General features: G+C 37.7%; 1 protein-coding gene across 4 annotated transcripts in view; it reads left to right on the plus strand.

The window, feature by feature from the left end:
- Nucleotides 1-12498, plus strand: part of CXADR (CXADR cell adhesion molecule) — a 72297-nt gene that overhangs the window by 10433 nt on the left and 49366 nt on the right. For all 4 annotated transcript variants that reach the window (XM_088144594.1, XM_088144593.1, XM_007421147.4 and 1 more), the window contains exons 2-6: nt 2642-2802; nt 4528-4726; nt 6741-6896; nt 10191-10313; nt 10432-10570. In XM_088144594.1, coding sequence (XP_088000720.1) covers nt 2642-2802; nt 4528-4726; nt 6741-6896; nt 10191-10313; nt 10432-10570 — 778 coding nt within the window. The remainder of the gene's footprint in view (nt 1-2641; nt 2803-4527; nt 4727-6740; nt 6897-10190; nt 10314-10431; nt 10571-12498) is intronic.

Raw genomic sequence — 12498 nt, forward strand, 5'->3', positions numbered from 1 at the left:
TTGAAGTATTCCCTCCCCACCCCAGGCCAAGTGGCAGAACCAGGTCTTCAAGGCTCTTCGGAAGGCCAGGAGTGAGGGGGCCAATCGCACCTCCAGGGGCAGAATGTTCCAAAGAGCGGGAGCTCTGTTGTCATGTTCTTGTTTGACTTAAATACTTGAATAGCTTGAAACAACCTTGCATAAAAAGAAAGGCTTTTCTGGAAAAGACAGTCAAGAACTTTGTGACTTTGCAACTCCAGACTAATATGAATGATACAGATTTTTTGAATTTGTTTTCTGGATCCATTTCGTCAGATTTCTTGCTGACACCGCTTTGATGGATGACCTATGTTGGAAACTTATTATGAAGCTGAACACCGAGGCACATCAGATTCTTTGGAATACACGGAGACCCAGTGAATTTAAAGTAGCAGTAAAACTTTACTGTTTATAATGTACATTTGCTCTTTCTCACACGTACACACACTCTTCCCCATCCTCACCTAGCCATGTCCTTCTCAACTAGGCTGCCAGGCACTAGCTAGAGGGACGGAAGCTGCCAAGTCTGGATCCAAGAGGACTCAGTGGGTGGGTTTCAGGACCCCCTTTATCCCCAACAGTCCTTGCTTTGTTGATTCACAAGACTGGCAGCTACTCTTGCCTTGTTAATTTCCTGTTAACTATGGATGGGATTTGTTTGGTTCCCCCCCCCCCCCAATGTGCTACGGCCAGCTTCTTTTCTCTGCTTCAGGTGACATTTTTCCTTTGTTCCCTTAACAACCTGTTTCCTTCTTATCTACCTCCCTGAAGGCATCTTTTAGACAAGATTCCTGGCTTTTGTTCTCTCCTGCTTACATGCCTGGTTCATCTTTAGGTTATGGCAGCTTCAGCCTAGTCTCATAGCACCAATGTTGGGATTGCTGGATCAGGAATTGGGATATTATTTTATATTTGTTCAAGTATTTGAATGTAGTTTCCCAACACTGCTTTCTGGATATGGCCCAACAGGAAGAGCAGGGCAGATGAAGGCCATGGATAGGAGAACAGTTTTGGAATGGGAGAAACAGTGACTCATGTTCTCATCACTACTTAGACTGCTGCAGTGTGCTCTACATGGGGCTGCCATTGAAGTTGAAACACTAAGTACGGCTGATCTAAAGTACAGCAGTCCAGTTGTTGGCTGATGCTTGTCCTTAAAAGCATATTATCCCAGTGTTCTGTACTAGTTACCTACTGGCAACTGGTATCCTTTTGGACCGGCTCCGGGAGTGGGGGTGAGCAGCATGGTGTTGTGTTGGTTCTCTTACTTCCTCTGCGGCTGGTTCCAGTTGGTGTTGATAGGAGGGGAGAGGTCCAGCCCATGGCCCCTGCTCTGTAGGGTGCCACAGGGCTTGATTCTTTCCGCCCTCCTGCTTAACATCTACATGAAGCTTCTGGGTTGAGATCATCCAACAGTTTGGGGTGAGATATCACCAGTATGCTGATGATACTCAGCTTTATATCTTCGCCCCAGACAGTCTGAGTGATGCTGCAGACATCCTGTCCCAGTGCCTCGACACTGTCAAGGTCTGGATGGGGCACAACAGGCTTTGATTTGACTCAAGACATTATGGTGCTGGAGATCTTCCATCTTTTGTTCTGGATGAGGTGGCACTGCCTCAGACCCAGTGCACAATCCTGGACTCGTGGCTCCTGCTTGAACAAGTGGCAGCTGTGGCTAGGATGGTCTTGCACACCTTCGGGTTGTGCACCAGTTACACCCGTTCCTGGACCAGGAGACCCTGCTCACTGTCACTCATGCCCTTGTGACCTCCCTTCTGGATTTACATGTAATGCATTCTACATGGGCCTCCATTGAAGAGCATTTAGAAGCTTCAGCTGGTGCAGAATGCGACAGCATGAGTAGTCAGTGGCGCCAGTTATGTGGCACATGTAACATCACTACTTTGGATGCTGCATTGATTGGTGGTATGCTTCTGGGTGCAAATCAGGGTGTTGGTTGTCACCTTTAAAGCTCTTCACGTCTTGGAACTGGGTTACTTGAAAGACTGTTTCTCTCTGGTCCTGTCTACCCATTCAGTCCTGTCCAACAGGATGGGCCTGCTTCGGGTCCCATCAGCTAAGGAATGCCAGTTGGTGGCTTGCCTTTTCTGCCATAGTGCCTGCCCTATGGAACATTTTCCCTCCGGAGATCAGGTTGGCCCCGACCCTGCTAGCCATTTGTCAGCCCAGGTTCTGTGCCTGGACTTGGGGCTTCAATTAAGTGAAGAGACCCATCTCCTGGCTGTATTAGTGTTTGTTAACTGTGTCATTTCCTCAGATGCTATGCACTTTAATTTTTGAATCTATGATTGTAATTGTTTTTGTTTTTATTTAATATGTTCACCGCCCAAAGTCACTTGTTGAGATGGGTGGCTATACAAATTGATTAAATTAAATAAATAGTAATTATTGCCTTTCCTATATATGTTTCTTTGTTTCAGAAATACACAGTCCTTTTGAGTATAATGTGCAAATGAGGATTACAAAATCATTTGATTCCTCTAGGTATCTAAAGAACCAAACACTTGCTATAAAAGTTTTTCAGTTACAAGTTTGTGTTTTTATTTTAACTTTTAAGATATTGAATCTAACATTCTTGATTTCACAATGCTTTTCCTAGATCTAACTGAAGGTGTAACAATAACTTCAACTGAGCAGACCATGGTTACAAAAGCTCAAGGAGAGAAAGTTACACTGCTGTGCACATTTACTCTCACCCCAGAAGATGAAAGCACAGTTGAAATTGAATGGAGTATTTTGGAACCAAATGGAGAAGAACCAGTAAGTAGAAGTTATTACATAGATTTAATATTCATTTTGAATTCAGGTTGTGTGCATGTTAAGTTAAATTCTTAATGAAAATACCATGTCATTCTCTAGGGCACTTTTGGAGAAGTACATTGAACAGATTATTTATAACTAAGACATACAGTGGCCTAAAATGTGATCTCTTCACACAAGTCCTACAAGTAGACAAAGAGAACTCAATTAAACAAATGAGTCAAAAATATTATATTTGTTCATTGATTTATTGAGAAAAAATGATCCAAAGCGACATATTTGTGTGTGGCAAAAGTATGCGAACCTTTGCTTTTCAGTAAAACTGGTGTGCCCTCCTTGAGCAGCAGTAATTGCAACTAAATGTTTCCAATAACGATGTCCTGCACATCGCTTGGAGGCATTTTAGCCCATTCCTCCTTAGAGAACAGCATTAACTCAGGGAAGTTGGTGGGCTTCCTCACATGAACTGTCTGCTTCAGGTCCTTCCACAACATTTCTATAGGATTAAGGTCAGGGTTTTAACTTGGGCATTCAAAAACATTAACTAACTTCTGCTTTAACCATTCTTTGACCATACAACTTATGTGCTTTGGGTCACCTTGCTGCCTGACCTGCTTTCTCTTGAGCTTCAGTTCATGGACAGATACTCTGTAGAATTTGTTGGTAAAATTCAGAATTCATAGTTCCATCAATGATGGCAAGCCATACTTGTCCAGAGGCAGCAAAGCAGGCCCAAACCATGATACTGCCACCACTGTGTTTCACAGATGGGATAAGGTTCTTATGTTAGAGTGTAGTGTTGCCTTTCACCATACATTATGCTTTTCATTCAAACCAAAAAGTTCTGTTTTGGTTTCATCTATCCGCAGAACATTCTTCCAATATCCCTCTGACTTATCCATGTGGTCTTTTGCAAACTGTAGCCAGGCAGCAATGTTCTTTTTGTAAAGTAGTGGCTTTTTCCTTGTATCCCTGCTATGCACACCATTGTTGTTCACTGTCCTTCTGATGGTAGTCTCATGAACGCTGACATTCTCCAGAGACACCTTTAGTTCCTTAGACATTACCCTGGGGTTCTTTGAGACCTGCTGAGTATTATATGGCTTGCTATTGATGTGAACTTGGCTGGTTCACCACTCCTGGGGAGGATAACAATAGTGTTCCATTGCCTCCATTTGTACACAAGCTGCCTTACAGTGGACTGGTGGAGTCCAAACTGTTTGGAAATGTAACCTTTTGTTTTGTAACCTTTTCCAATCTGGTGAGCATCAACAACTGCTTTTCATAGGTCCCCAGAAATTTCCTTTGTTTGAGCCATGACACACTTAAACTGCTGTGCAGATCAGACTTTGATAGTATATATCCAGAATTTTGTTCTTTAAATAAGCCAGGACCTCCCATACTCATCCCTGATGATCTTTTCATTGATTGAAACACCTGACTAATTCCCCTTTAGATGAACTGATAATCCTAGAGATTCACATACTTTTGCCACACAGAAATATGTAGGTTTTGATCATTTTCTTCAATAAATAGTGAACAAGTATAATGTTTTTGAAACGTGTTTAATTGGATAGTGTCTATCTAGTTTTAGGACTTGTGTGGAGTACAGATCATGTTTTAGGTTATATTTATGCAGAAATGTTGTAAATTCAAAAGGGTTCACACACTTTTGAACACCACTGTAGATATAATACAACCTTTACTTTTTTTCCCCCCATTCAGGTCATCATATACAATAGAGACAAAGTTTATGATAAGTATCGTATGATAGGACGAGTACAGTTTATTGAACAAAATCCAACTTCTGGAGATGCAAGCATTGATGTCCTAAATTTAAAACCAGAAGATACTGGCACATACCAATGTAAAGTGAAGAAACTTCCTGGTGTTCAGACTCATAGAATCCACTTGACAGTACTTGGTAAGGTATTTGTGATTTGCCTTTTTGTACAGCTCTGTATGAGGTGGTAAATGCAAATATTTAGTGCGTAGGAAGTACAATGTAATGCAAAAAGTATAATGCATTGTTGGATACTCAACAGTCGTTCAGTTATTTTTCTTTAAAAATGAGCATCTTCAGTTTTTAAATTTATGCTCATAAATTTCAATGTGTTACCTTTTTAAGTTCAAGTCTTTTGAATTATGTTCCCATGAGCTTGGGAAATTAAAAACAGGATAAGTGAGGCACCATGACAACAACACTACATGAATCTTTGTTGTGTCATGCAATATAAATTTATGACTGAAAGAGCATCTATCATACTGCTCACACTGCAATACCTAACTTTTTAGTACAATTCTCTGAGTTATGTTTACATCTGACAGTGGAACAAAGTTAGTATTATATATATTCCAGTCTTTCCCAGCAAGTAGCTCTGTTACTGAATGATGCTGCTTGAAACTGCTGCTTTTTGTTTTTAGTGGAAATGTGGCTGGATCTACTACAATGAAACCATACTTAACTTTCAAATTCTTCCTTGCAAGATTTATAAATTCTCTTCAGATTCAAAGTTTTGTAGCTAAGCATGTTTATATAAGAGAACATATATGCCTAAGAATAAAGCACTAGGTTGAGACATTAAAAATTGAAGAGAACCAGTACAGAGAACTAAAAAGAAAGATTCAGGGGTTAATGTATTGCAATTGGCTTGTTGGCCTCCCACCTGTAAGAGTAAAGTAAATTACTTCTAAACACTAACAAAGTGCTTTTTCACCCTAGAGTTATATATGCATCCCTCCCCCCCGCCACCCATGTTGGTCATGAATGTGCCTGAGTGCATCACTTGACTTTTCTATGTCATATTGAAGTCCTTTCAATTAGTTACCTCTGATTTTTTAGTTTTGTGTCATTTGTGTACAACATCTACTATTACTGATAAAAGAAGCAAACATAAAAGAATTTATGTCTTATTTTTTGTCAGGTTAATATGGACTGAAGTCACAAGCATATTACAAGAAACAATGGCTTCAGGCAGACAATACACTTGGATGGGTGCATAGATTAGAAGGTAGAGGAAGTTGGTTGGTCCCAGCAAAAAGAAGCTCACAAAGCTTTGCATTACAAAAAATTAAACACTGCACTTAAGCTTTCCCTCCTTAGAGGATTAGGCTGACTTTGCCTAGGTCTTTGGACTAATAGGGAGGATCATACAGGTTAAGTGTATACACTGGCTTGCATTTTTGTCATTCATTATTCTAATATATTCACTATGTCATGTATTTACTCCAGGAGTTCAAATTGTCATACAAAACACATTCTTTAGTTTTATCCCACAGGAGCCCTGTTGGGGTAGAATAGCCTAAGAGAATGACTGGTCCAAAGTCAACCAAATGGCTTCCATGGCTAAGGGGGCTTAAATCTTCATCATCTTTATCCTAAGCCAGCACTTTAAGTGGTGTACCCCACTGGTTCTGGCATACCATCATAATGGTAACTCATATAATTAGAAATTATTTTGCTATAATACTATAATACTATAATAATTAATAGTATAATTATATTTACTGTGATATTTCAGATCAAAGCCTTGTAGAATAGTTGTAGCTAGGAATGGTCAGCTATTCTGATCTGAAGTGGAACAGCTGTTTCAGCAGGATTATAGGTTGTTGCCTCCTAAAAGGTGAAGCTTTTCCTTGGCTCGCAGATTAGCCTCACAGTTCAGGAAAATACATGCTTGAGCTAAGAAAGCACTTGCAGGATTGGACAAGGGTTATTGTGAGCCGAGAAAAAAGTATGGTTTTAGGGTTAAGATAGTGCAAATATGTGGTATAACTCTGGATTTGGTCCTATATTGTTAACTAGGGTAAATTGCTATTGTTCGGTAGCCTGCTGAAATCTCCAGTACAAATAAAGATTCCTGTATATAGATGGAAATGCCAATTAATGGATTCATAGTTAAAGACTTTTCACTTACGTTATTATCATTATTCATCAGAAAAGCCCACGAAGACTAAATGCTATGTGGAGGGATCACAGGAGATTGGAACAGATCTTACTCTGAAATGTAAATCCCAAGAAGGCTCTCCCATCATAATTTACAGCTGGAAAAAAACCACTGGTTCACAAGAACTTCCAGCAACAGCATTACCGAGTATGCTTTCATGTTATTAATATATTTTTCACAGATAGGAGTATTATTGTGTATACCTTTTTTGTCTTCAAAAACTAAGTTAATTTTAGACCAACTTTGAAACATAAGGAAAAAAACATTTTGTCTAATTTACAATATAAGGGTATTTTATTTACCATGTGATTGTCCAAAATATTTCTAAGTGGTATATTGTCAGACATTTAAGTTCTTGAAGCTAGTTGAAAAGGGGAAATATAGTTAACTGTCATTGAAGGAAACAGAGCTATGGCCTTGTTGTCCATTGCCTACCATTGCCCAAATTCTTTTGGAAGGATTCATGTAGAAAGGTTCAGGATGGAATATTTGCTTTCCTAAATGACACATGGTTAATCAAAAAAAGTAAGATGTATGAATAAAACACTTGGTAGTAGAAAGGGAGCATGAGTATTAGAGTAAAATGTACATATTTCTGTCCCACATATACATACCAGTTAGGCTATTCCCGTTTGGGATAAGCACTGAAAAGGTGTAAGAAATAGTAAGGAATCCCTGGACTAGTTTTGAAGCCAACCAAAAAACCTGTTTTGGAATCTGCCAGTTTTGACAAGTTGCTTTGCTTCTGCACATTGGTTCACTGAATTTGCAAGCCTTTGTGTGAGAGTCTTTCAGATACAGTGGAACCTCGGGTTATGAACGCTTCTGTTAATGAACTTTTCGGGTTACGACCAGCTCCGGCCGCAAAATTTTGCTTCGGTTTGTGAACTCCGCTTCGGGGTATGAGCAGGATACGCGGCCATTTTCCCTCCCGTGACACGGTCCGCGGCCATTTTTCTGCCCCTGACACATGGTCTGCGGCCATTTTCCGGCCCTGACACGTGGTCCGCGGCCATTTTTCCGCCCCGACACATGGTCCGCGGCCATTTTTCCGCCCCTGACACGTGGTCCGCGATCATTTTCCTCCCCGACACGTGGTCCGCGGCCATTTTTCTGCCCCTGACATGTGGTCCGCGGCCATTTTTCCGCCCGACACGTGGTCCGTGGCCATTTTCCTGCCCTGACACGTGGTCGTAGGGAGGGGGACTCTCCCTCCAAGCAATAGCCGCATCCTTGTCCTCCACGCCAGAACGGATTAATGGTAATTACATTGAACCATTGCCCATATTCTTTTGGAAGGATTCATGTAGAAAGGTTCAGGATGGAAATTTGGGGAAATTTGCTTCGGGTTGCGACCAATTCGGGTTATGGCCAGAGTCAGGGAACAAATTAAGTTTGTAAACCGAGGTTCCACTGTACCTTGTTCTACCTTAAGCAGAGATAATTCTCTAAGACTCTAGAGGTAATTATAGTATTATTTCATGATGTCTTATTGATAGGTGGTAATACTTAGCCAATCTAGACTTACCTCAGAAAGCTAAGCAGCTTTGGACTTGGTTAGTACTTGCATGGAAAGAGAATCCAGGACAATAGGCTAGATTGGAACTTAAAAAAAAAAAAAAAAAGTACCAAAAGACAGCAGTGGCAAATCACTTCTATATTGCTGCCATGAAAGTTACATGGATGTGTCTATGAAGTTAACAGGAATTATGTCCAGCTCACAGATCTTATCTTTTACTAGTAATCATAGAAATAAAAAAAAGGGGGGGGAGGCACTCAACTGTGCATAAATGGCTTAAATGTTATTTAGTAACTCTTTTTAAGATTCTACTATTTTTCCCTTCTTGGGGCTGCCTCAAAAACCATTTTTTAAAATCCCTGAATTTTCACAAAAGAAGGTATAGAGGTGGTTACGTTTGTAGAACTTTAAGTGAACATTGATGTTAGAATCATGAAAGCTGTCCATCATAATTTGCTGGTGGGCTTCCTGGGATTAGCCAGTGCTGAACAACCAGATAGCCTTTGGATAGATGCAACAATTCAGTTGTTATATCAGAAAATGATTAAATTAATTTCCCCTAATCAATCAAATATAATGGACAAAAAGTGCATAATTTGCTTTATATCCAATTCAGAAGGCGGGACAATTGTGAGGAAAAAGTCTATGTAAATTAACAAAATAACCATGTTTTCTATTATAAAAAAAAGGTAATTGTGATAGTTGTGAACCCATGGTTGCTCATGTCTGTAAGTATATTTCAGTGACAGAAACTTTTCTTTCAGTATTGTCTTTGTGTTAATTTCATAGAAAAATCCTGTTAACTATAATCTAAAGTGTTTTTTCATACGTGTTAGGAGTTGTAGAACTTGCTTTGTTTTTACTGTTCTACTTGCAGTTTCTACAACTTTTCAATTTCAGAAGCATATTGTCTTACTGTAATTGAATGCAAATTCATATCCAAGTAACTGTATGCTTTTTCTTGTATTGATGTAAGGGCACTGATCTTTTTTTATGAAAGGTAAAAGTAGAATCAGTACCAATATTTATTTGGGGATAACATAAGTAATTTTGATATACATGGAGTATATTAAATTATGCATATAGGTGTATGTAAGTATAAAAGCAAGGTGTTGCTTGGCATTTAGAGAATTCTGTTTTTACACAATAATCATTTGTGATAATTGAATATAATAATTTAGATCCATGCAAAACCTTCAAAAGAGATACTTGCAACTTTAGCATGTGCAAAGCTCTTATTTTGTATGTGAAGCAGCTCTACAGATGTTGCTTGAGACAGGGAAGAATGCTTTTTGAGGCAGCTGCACAGCCTTGCAGAAGACATGGTTGCTCTAATGATCTGAAAAAAGAAGTGCACTGCATGAACTTCTCATATATTATGAATTACTTTGTTTGAAAAATTCACACCACAGTAATAATTTTGTGAGGTGATAACAGCCTTTCAATTTCTTCAAAAGATTAATTTTATCCCTGCCCCCAAAATGTCTATGGCTGTGATAGATTAATTACTAACCATCTGATAGCAGTAGAAAAAGTGAATTGGCAGAGATTAGTACTTGAATTTCCTTTTGTTTTATACACATTTGAAAAGGTGATTTCTTTCCAGCTATATCTCACTCAGGAACTAGTTTTCTTCTGGTGTACAGCTAGCATACCTAAGTGGTAACATATGTGTGGACCTTAGTACTGCAGTGCAATTTTCATCTGTAAAGTGCTGGTATGCAAAGACATTGGAAGAAGGGCTTCTATCTACTCTCATTCCCAAAATAATTTTAATACTCAGTAATATTTGCAGAAGATTTACATCAAAGTGTGTGGTGTATAAGTAATATATAATGACATTACATGAAATAACATTAAGATACTGTTTTTTATTTTATAGATTGTTGCAAAATTCTAACAAATATCTTGAATATTTACAGATGCAAATACAGGTGACCTTTTTGTGAAAAACGCTTCTCAGGCTTACTCTGGTACTTACACGTGTTTTGCTATAAATAAGGTCGGCACAGATGAATGTTCTGTTATACTGACTGTTAAACCTCGTAAGTATTAGCTAATAGGGAACAGTGAAGTAATAAAAATAGACATTTGCTAAATATTTGGCATTAAACTGCAAAATTAATTTCTGCTACCTCACATAATTTGTTTTGTGTATTTTAGCTATAGATAGAGCTGGTACAATTGCTGGAGCAGTTATAGGGACTCTTCTGGCACTCTGCATATTGGCTGTTTTCATTTTCTGTTTCTATAAGAAACGAAGAGAAAAAAAATATGAAAAAGAAGTACATCATGATATCAGGTGCGTCATTCTGATTAACTGTAAACATAATTTCAAAATTTCATTTCTAAAAATGTTAATTTTTAAAAAGTTTTGATTTATCTCCTTTTTAGCAGCAAAGTCAATCATCGCCTACCAGTGCAAATATATGGATAATCTTTTGCTTAAAAAATGATTTCATAACATTTGGTTTATTGCCCTAGTTAAACAAAATTCACATGTTTAAAAAACAAAGTGAGAAAATATTATAATGGGACTAGTAAGATTTTATCTGTGCTATAAATGACAACATTTTAAATATCAGGATGTATGAAAATGTACATTTATTTCACCTGATATAAGAATGTAGAAACTGTTGAGTGTAATTCAATATAAAGAAACTTAGCAATAATAATAGCATAATTAATATTTAGAACAGAATTATTCTAAAAGTAAAAACTAAAAGAATCTAAAAACTTTTAAAAATCTAAAAAGATTGGAGCAAATAGTCATAGACAATAGTGCTGTCTTTTATTAATGCAAATCAACTTGGGAAACACTAATTGTCTAAAAAAAAGTATGCATATTAAATTGACACACATCTATTTAGGCTCAAGGAATGTACTTTAGAATAAAGTTTTACATAGGCTTACATTTTACATAGGCTTATTTGGCAGAAAAAATCTAAAAAAATACTAAGGAACAGGATAGGCCGGTGGCTGGGGAGTTCTGGGACTTAAAGTCCACATATCTTAAAGTTGCCAAGGTTGAGAAACACTGAGGTAAACAGAAACCAAGAGTCTTATGCTATTATGCTAGTGTTATTACCCTACAAGATCACTGTTTTGTTTTTTTTTTTTTTTGATGAATTGGAAACAAAACCTGAAAAACATACTTTTTTGTGAACTATATTGAAATATATACCCTTCCAAAAAGTTGAGCAGTGGAGTGGGCATGAGCTGAAGCAAATAAAAGAATGTCAAAAATGGAAATTGTGAGAGCTAGTGAAGGTTCAATAAGATTCACTTCTGAGTATAAAGGTTAGTTTGCAGATTCATCCATTCCCTCCCCCTTCCATATATAAGACCCGTCTACCATCTTTCCCTCTTTCATGAAGAGTCTCTAAAATTGGGATGAAACATATGAGAGAAAGGGGGGCTAGGACAGAAGTGAGAATGTGAAAAGTGTACAGGAAAAGGCCAACTAGAACGTCAGGAAAAAATGCTGCTGATCTGGGTGAATCATTTTATCTGCAAGTCAGTGAAGGAGAAAAATAAATACAACACAAATTCAGGTATAGATAATTACAGCCATAATTTGTTTCTACCTGCTCACTCCTCTATCCAACATAATTGGATCAGAGTTAGTAAGCAGTGAGGTGGAGAGTTAATACTCTTTCTCATTTCCACCCGTGCGGCTTCTTGGGGAGCTATGATAAATCCTGTTGGCCTTTTGAGGTCTTAAAGCTGCAAGTCCCCTCCATTCCTGCTGGTGTGGCCCTAATGGGTAATATCATTTGTTTTAAATTGTTTAAAAGAAACAGATGCAAGAATTATTAAAGAGATTATCAACCCAGGGCTGTGGGTGACATAGCATTTAAGCATTTAGGTAGTATCAGATAACCAAATCTTACAAAATCTCTGGACTCAGATGAAATTTCATGAAATTCTGAGCGTTTTATTTTTTTAATGAATTATTTACTTTTTAAATTTAATATTTTATTTTTGGCACCAAAATATTTTTATGGGTTAATTTATAGTCTGTTGTGAACTTTTTTTTCCTATTAGTTTTATCCTTTATTGCATTGTTTTATTGTTTTAATTGTTCATTTCATCTTGTATATTTTATACATGCTTTATATCACTTTTTTTAAAAACAGTTTAATCTTTTTTACTGCTGTCAAATGTTGAGATTTTAAATGGGAAATAAATACATAAATAAAATACTTTTTATGCCCTCAGCATTATGTA

Source organism: Python bivittatus, unplaced genomic scaffold (genome assembly GCF_059951505.1).
Source record: "Python bivittatus isolate LINGU-HERP-01145 unplaced genomic scaffold, Pbiv_v1 ctg000350_np1212, whole genome shotgun sequence".
Taxonomy (NCBI): Eukaryota; Metazoa; Chordata; class Lepidosauria; order Squamata; family Pythonidae; genus Python; species Python bivittatus.